We start from the raw sequence: 6,375 nt of genomic DNA, 5'->3' as shown, positions 1-6,375 counted from the left end.
CAGCGGATGGCAAGGGAACGGCGGCCGGTGCTGTAGCGGGTGGCGGGACGCGCGCGAGGGAAGGAGGAGAAGAGCAGCGGTGAGGTGGTTGGGAGGCTGGCCGGCGGAGGTGGAGACGACGGGGGCAGGGCGGGACGCGCGAGAGCACGCGGCCGGGCAGAGAGAGAGACAGCGCGCGGCGGCTCGATTAAAACTTTAGGTTTTCCCTAATCAAAATCTAACGCCCATTAACTTAATATTTTTCTTTATAAAAATATTTCAAAATTTTATAAATAATTTTATTTATTTATTTTACATATTATCACCCTATTATTATTATTATTATTAAATTTATTCTAACTAGAATTTTAATCAAACATGATTTAGTCCCGTAAGTTATTAAACATCTTAGACTAGTTAAACATCTGTTTAGTTGTTTTGAGTTAATTTTTTATTAATAATATTTTATTATTTCTTTTTCCCAAAATGATAAGTTTTTGAATGTCTATTGTATGGTATTCTATGAAATTAATAGGTCTTTTGAAGATTGTTTCTGACACGAGTGTTTGAATTAATGGTTTCAATAATTTCCGTTACATCAATTGCTTTGTTGGCCTTTAAATTAAGTGATCTTGTGAACCAAGGAAGCATTATTGAGATTGAATGTGATTATTGTTATTGTGTTAGTAGAAATTTTATACTCTTTTATTTTTATGATATGAAAATATAAATATTATTAAATACTATTGTGTTAAAATGATAGTTATATTATTAATTAATTTAAATTTATATATGTAATAATATCCTTTGTGGTGTAGAGTGTCGACGATTGCTTGTATATAAAAAAATTATTAATCTATTTATATGCAAATAACCTTTTATATTTTTTTATTATTAATCATGTATTATAAAATTTCAAGGGTTTTTGATAAAATTGTACAATTCTACGATCTAATCCTAACCGATTTGATCATAATCCCAAATCAATCCTGTATAAGATCACGATTCTACAAACTATACATGCAACTGTCGACACTCGACACCACACCTGTGTAAATTTAAATTAATTGGTAATTTAACTATCATTCTAACACAGTGGCACTCAATAATATTTATATTTTTATATCACAAAATAAAAAATTATAAAATTCTACTGATACAATAATAATACTTGTATTCAACTTCAAGAATTTTCCATTGGTTCATAAGATGGCCCAGCTTAAAAGCCAACAAAACATCCCCAAACAAAAAATGCATATAATTGTTCATAATGTAGAATCGTACCAATCTTGCTCTGATTCTATCGACACCATCAATTTTGCTCCGATTCCACTGTAAAAAATGATTCTACACTATCCAAGAGCGATTTGATACTTTCATACTAGGATTCTGCAAACTATGGTGAACCCCAAGGGCCTCTTTGGCACAACATGTCTCGAGCATAAATATTAATTTTTCTGGTGCCACATTTTGGTAGATGCCACACTTTACAACTCTTCCTTGAGGATGAGTGACCAAGCACACATGTTGCTCCATAGATGGATTCATCTTTCATTCAGAGAATTCATATGCTTACTTTGCTCTCCCTAGACACATTGATCCTAAACTTGTCCTGTAAACTTTATGTTGTTCCATCAGGATTGCTAGGCTTTCTTTTGCTTTGATGATCAATCATGTGCCAACAATGAACTAGTTGTTCATTTGTTTCAAGTTCTAAGTAGAATCACTAGTGTACAATTAGAGTTGCTAGTTACATTTCTGGGGAGCTTATTTCAATGTTTTCAGCAACATAATGTTTTATTTCAATTTCCTAAGTCTCTCTTTCTATAAGCTCCAACTGAAGCCATTCAGGTCCAGTTCTCTGCAACTTGAAGTACCTTCTTCACTGTCATGATGGATGTTTAGTTCTAGTTCAGTTTTAAGACATGGCAACCCAAACTCTTCTAGTTGCTTTCTACTCCCATGCCCCAGGGCTGTGCTCTTTCTTTTCGAGTGTTCATCATCTCTTTCCTCTTTCTTTACCACAGGAAGAAATGCACCATCCCCCTCTGCACATTGAGGTTTAGCATTTGATTGCTCCATGTCCGAATCTCTTAAAATTGATGCAGCAAAAGGCTTCTTCTGCTCATGCATATCACTATACCAGGATGATAGGAGAAAATCTTGATGGCATGAACTTATTGCCGATCTAGTTCCAAATGCCTCTTTCTCGTTTTGTAGTCCCCCAGATGAGGCTAAGCAAGTATATACTCGATAATCATTTTCCTGAGCTTGAAATGAGTTGCTGAAATATCCATTTGAGACTGAGGAGGCCAGATCAGAGAGATGAATCTTAGCACCTTCAAGTCCTGCAGAACTCAAGCTTTGCTTTGCAATTGTCTCTTGAGCCTTCTCCAACACTGACTGCAAATATTTTCCCTGGGTCTCGATCTGCTGTTGCAAATGTCTTTGTACCTTTACAGAAATGTCAATCGATCAACATGTAAATCTAATGACAAAGAACTGTGTCCTAAAATGGTTTGCTGCTGCTATTCTTGTTTTAGAGTTCAGAACTGATAGGTGGTGTTGCTTTAGTGCTTTTCGGTAAAGGATATAGATTTCTACAAATATTCAGAACTTAAAATGTTAACATATAGAGTTGCTTAGGGATTCAAGTGACTGTTCCTTTGTTTCAGTTAACTACTTCAAAAAGTATGAAGATCTAAACCAGAAATGCTGAAAGAAAAAGAACAAAAAGTTGTTTGTTATGTTTAGATTTGCAAATTACCTCAAGTTGTTCATGCAACTGTCTCTGCACTTCAATTTGCATTTTAAGTGCCTCATTTATCTGCATGGTTCTGTAATTGATGAACCGTCAGCAAATGATCCTTATGTGTTGAAATAACTCAAGTAATATTCCTTTTACGTACTTATTTGATGGGGTTGCGATGTTCATTAATGATTTGTTATCCTCGGGTGCCCTCTCTTGTGCCAGTGAACTACCAAACACTGTATATTAAAACAAATCACCATTTAGCAACATTAGGTTAAAAAAATTAAACCATTGTGCTCTTCCTTACCATTTTTGTTGCTTCCATTACTTATTTGAGCCTGCACGTTTTTGCCAAGTCTGTATTTCTAGACGACCAACAAAAGTAGGTCAGTAAATGCAATAATCACAAACACAGAAAAATGGTGAGGCAAAAAGAAACACAAAGAGAGTTCGAACCTGAAGATGACTTTTTAGATGATACAAAGTTAATCCTGGAATGCCCATTAGTCTCATGATTGTTTTTGGAGTAGCCTCTGCAAGGTATAGTCTTCCTATATTACTCATCAAGATTGATCACTTAGAGACAACTGTTTTATACTCACTGTCAGCTCCTCCAAGTTGGTTCACTGCCTCTGTAAATCTCTTGTGGAGCTCTGCGTTCCATTTAAGTCGAGGCTTGGCATCAGTTGAAAGAACTAGCCCTGAATCTTTGGAAACACTTCCTCTCTGCAGAAACAATTGCCTTTCTGGGGAAAATGTTGTCTTAGGAGATAGGAGGTTGTTGTGTCCATGATGAAGCTGATGCTGATACATCTGCATCAGAAAATTATACAGACATGTTGAATTAGAATAGGTCATTCAAAGACAAACAAATACAAGCTTCTTTTCGTTGTTTTTGTCTTCCGTACCTTATTGCAAACCGGTTAGCTTCTTGTGCTGTCAATGTTCTGGATAAGTCAGGCCATGCACAGCTAGAACATCGTGTGTGCTCTTCTTGTTTAGGAAGGGACTCAGATTCTCTTCAGCTCACTTGATGATGAGGAATGACCCCAAGGGTCTCCTTATAAGCAAAGTGGAAGGGGAATTTTGAGTTGTTTGGGCGGAACAGTCAACTGCAATCTAATCGCATAGCTTGAAAAGTGGGTGTGCATCCTTGCTTTAAGTAGATTGTTTCCGATACTTATAGGCTAAAGCTTCTATCTCAAGGTTTAAAAATACCATTCCGTGCTGAGGTTTTACCGGTCATTCTACTTAGTTTATTTGCTTTAAAAATATGACTATAACAATTAAAATTTGAAGAAACAAACTATAAGAATATCACACATATTAGTTAAATTGGCATTAGTTTTAGAATTGATCTCAGACTACTACTTCTCACAGATGGGAGATTATCCATCTTCGGAAATTTATCAGAATGGTAAATTTCAACCCTGAGAGGAGGCACAACATGAAATTTCAAACCATGGCCTCGATTCATATGACAAAGAATCTCCATAAAAGAAAGGTAGGAACCTGTACTGTTAATCATATATTTTACTTGGACTTATGATTCCTGATATCTTGAGAACTTCCTTTATTCTCAGGCAATTAAAGCTCATCAGGGGTTCCCAAAGGACACCTTATGTGGTTGGATACGATTTTATCTTTATTTTTATTGTTATTTCTTTGATCGAATGAAAGCCTTCACACTCATTCAATACTGTGATTGGCATATATTCATCTTTTATACAGTTTGAAGAATTTTATTGGTTATGACAAGAGAAAGTTGAAAGCTCCATTTTGACTGTTGCATCCAGAAGCAGAACTAGATTCTTACTTTCTATAAAGTACAGAAGACTCTACTGTACATAATTCCCTTTGTGCCTTTCATGAGTGAGGAGGAGAATCTGGCATAAGAATTTGATTCCCTTCTATCTCCACTTAGTTTGGTACTTATTCAGCTATCCGGAAAGAAAGAAAAGACTGGGAATCCTGAACTGTTCATTAGCAGTTAACCATAATAGACTCCTGTTTTGGGATCCCAACAACTGAACTTGAGATGTAAAGAGGGCTTTTCCTATTATTTTTTATGCAAGACATTAGTTCAAGGTTATTCAAGCAGGTCTATGTGCATGAGTTGTATCTGGTTGAGGTAATTTCAACATGGATTTATAATTTACTATTAAAATCATAATTTTGTGCCTCTGAATTGTAAATCTTTTAGCTTTATCATACTTTCTTACTTTGCATATTCTGCATCACTTCTTTTTGAAAAGATGGCCAGGTTTACTTGCAAAGAATTTTGGCTCTTTTTTCGCCTCTTGTTTTCTCCTTTGGTACAAAAGCTTATGGTAGTGTATATATGTGTTGCTCTTATCCCTAGCTTGTAACAAAATAAAAGGTATTTTAAGGATGGTGAATGACCACGACACAGGTTACCACTTCGATGCATAAGGCAATCTTGTGGCGATGATTAGGGAGAAACTATGGATGAAACTCAATAGTAATGATGGAGAGGAAGAGATTGGCCAAGGTGTAGAAAAGGATCCAAAAAAAATCTTGGAATAAAGATTCGTTGAGCAATTGTTAAGGGTGCATGTATATCTCAGAGGTGATGTTTATATGATAAATCAAATGATCAGATGCTAACATAGCAAACATTTAAGAGTGAAGCAACTATCATTAGCAAGGGATGATTTGTCAATGATGTGTGGAAGACTAGAGAGGCATGCAACAATCGATGTTGTTCTATGTAGATAGTCGTTGAGACATTGATTCGTTGAACTCAATCCGCTAATGATGAAGCACAAGGAGTTAAGCTCGGTTGGTGCTGAACAAAAGGAGACAAGCTTGACTGGATGAGCCAGTTCCATCACTTAACCACTGCAACATCCTTCTCTCATGCAAGTGATTCGAAGAAAGCCATTGTTCACATCCAGAAATTTTCCACTTTTCAATTGATTCTTTTTTCTTTGGAATTAAGATGAAAGTGGGCATAAAGTTCAGTTTATCATGAGAAACACCACTTGTGAGTTTGTGATCATGGGAGAACATATTCTTTTCTCTACATTTTTTCGAATATCTAGTGGTGCCTGAAAATGTTCAATGATCTATCACTCTCCATTAATGCATATAAAGCATGATAAGAATGAAGAAATATGATACGATCTCTCTCCTTTTTTAACTGCAGGAATATGTGTTCTTTCCCATGCTCATGTTCATATTCTGACCATGACAAGGAAAATGCTTTAAGTAGGGAGATAGGTTTAGTCTATTAATGATAAATGAAACATGGAAAATACTTTTCAAATTGAGAAAAAATTTACAGTAGATTATGTGTTTGATAGTTTGTTTGTAATTTAAATATTTTAAATATATAGAAATGGAATTTACATATTTTGCTATTTAGGTTTCGGCCAAGAATGCATATTTGTGGGTTCGGTCTTAATATCATGCAATTTGTTCAAGCCCGTCCAATAAAATGTATCAACCACTGGAAGTATATTAAATCTCAAGAAATATTAATGACAAAACATAAGAATAAAATATATAATTCATTTACTTATTTCCGAGTAACTATTAAAAAATAACAATACAAATATACCTATTGATATAATTAATTATTATTTGATTGGGTTCCAGTTTGTTCATTTATTGGTATTTTT

At 35.1% G+C, this 6,375-nt stretch overlaps 1 protein-coding gene across 1 annotated transcript; it reads right to left on the bottom strand.

Annotated features, from left to right (window-relative positions):
* Positions 1 to 1,196: 1,196 nt before the first annotated feature.
* LOC141817506 (myb-related protein 2-like) lies at positions 1,197 to 4,016 on the bottom strand. Its single transcript, XM_074705147.1, has 7 exons — positions 3,640 to 4,016; positions 3,334 to 3,544; positions 3,188 to 3,264; positions 3,039 to 3,096; positions 2,889 to 2,967; positions 2,747 to 2,816; positions 1,197 to 2,433 (listed from the first exon to the last, which is right to left on the bottom strand). The coding sequence occupies exons 2-7, from the start codon at positions 3,542 to 3,544 to the stop codon at positions 1,804 to 1,806; spliced, it is 1,125 nt and encodes a 374-aa protein (XP_074561248.1). The 5' UTR covers positions 3,640 to 4,016; the 3' UTR covers positions 1,197 to 1,803.
* Positions 4,017 to 6,375: the final 2,359 nt, after the last annotated feature.

The sequence above is a fragment of the Curcuma longa genome, unplaced genomic scaffold (assembly GCF_044706935.1).
Source record: "Curcuma longa cultivar G26 ecotype Majalengka, Jawa Barat unplaced genomic scaffold, ITB_CL_G26_1.1 contig_20762, whole genome shotgun sequence".
NCBI classification, from domain to species: domain Eukaryota; kingdom Viridiplantae; phylum Streptophyta; class Magnoliopsida; order Zingiberales; family Zingiberaceae; genus Curcuma; species Curcuma longa.
The sequence above is the reverse complement of the archived record's forward strand: the minus strand, read 5'-3'. Positions and strand labels throughout refer to the sequence as shown.

Excerpts from the sequence above, each read along its gene's own strand:
- LOC141817506 (XM_074705147.1), bottom strand. The coding sequence starts at position 3,544 with ATGTATCAGCATCAGCTTCATCATGGACACAACAACCTCCTATCTCCT. Across the intron at positions 3,265-3,333 it reads CCAACTTGGAGGAGCTGACA|AGGCTACTCCAAAAACAATC; the intron begins GTGAGTATAAAA and ends TATACCTTGCAG. Across the intron at positions 2,434-2,746 it reads AGTTGCATGAACAACTTGAG|GTACAAAGACATTTGCAACA; the intron begins GTAATTTGCAAA and ends ATTTCTGTAAAG.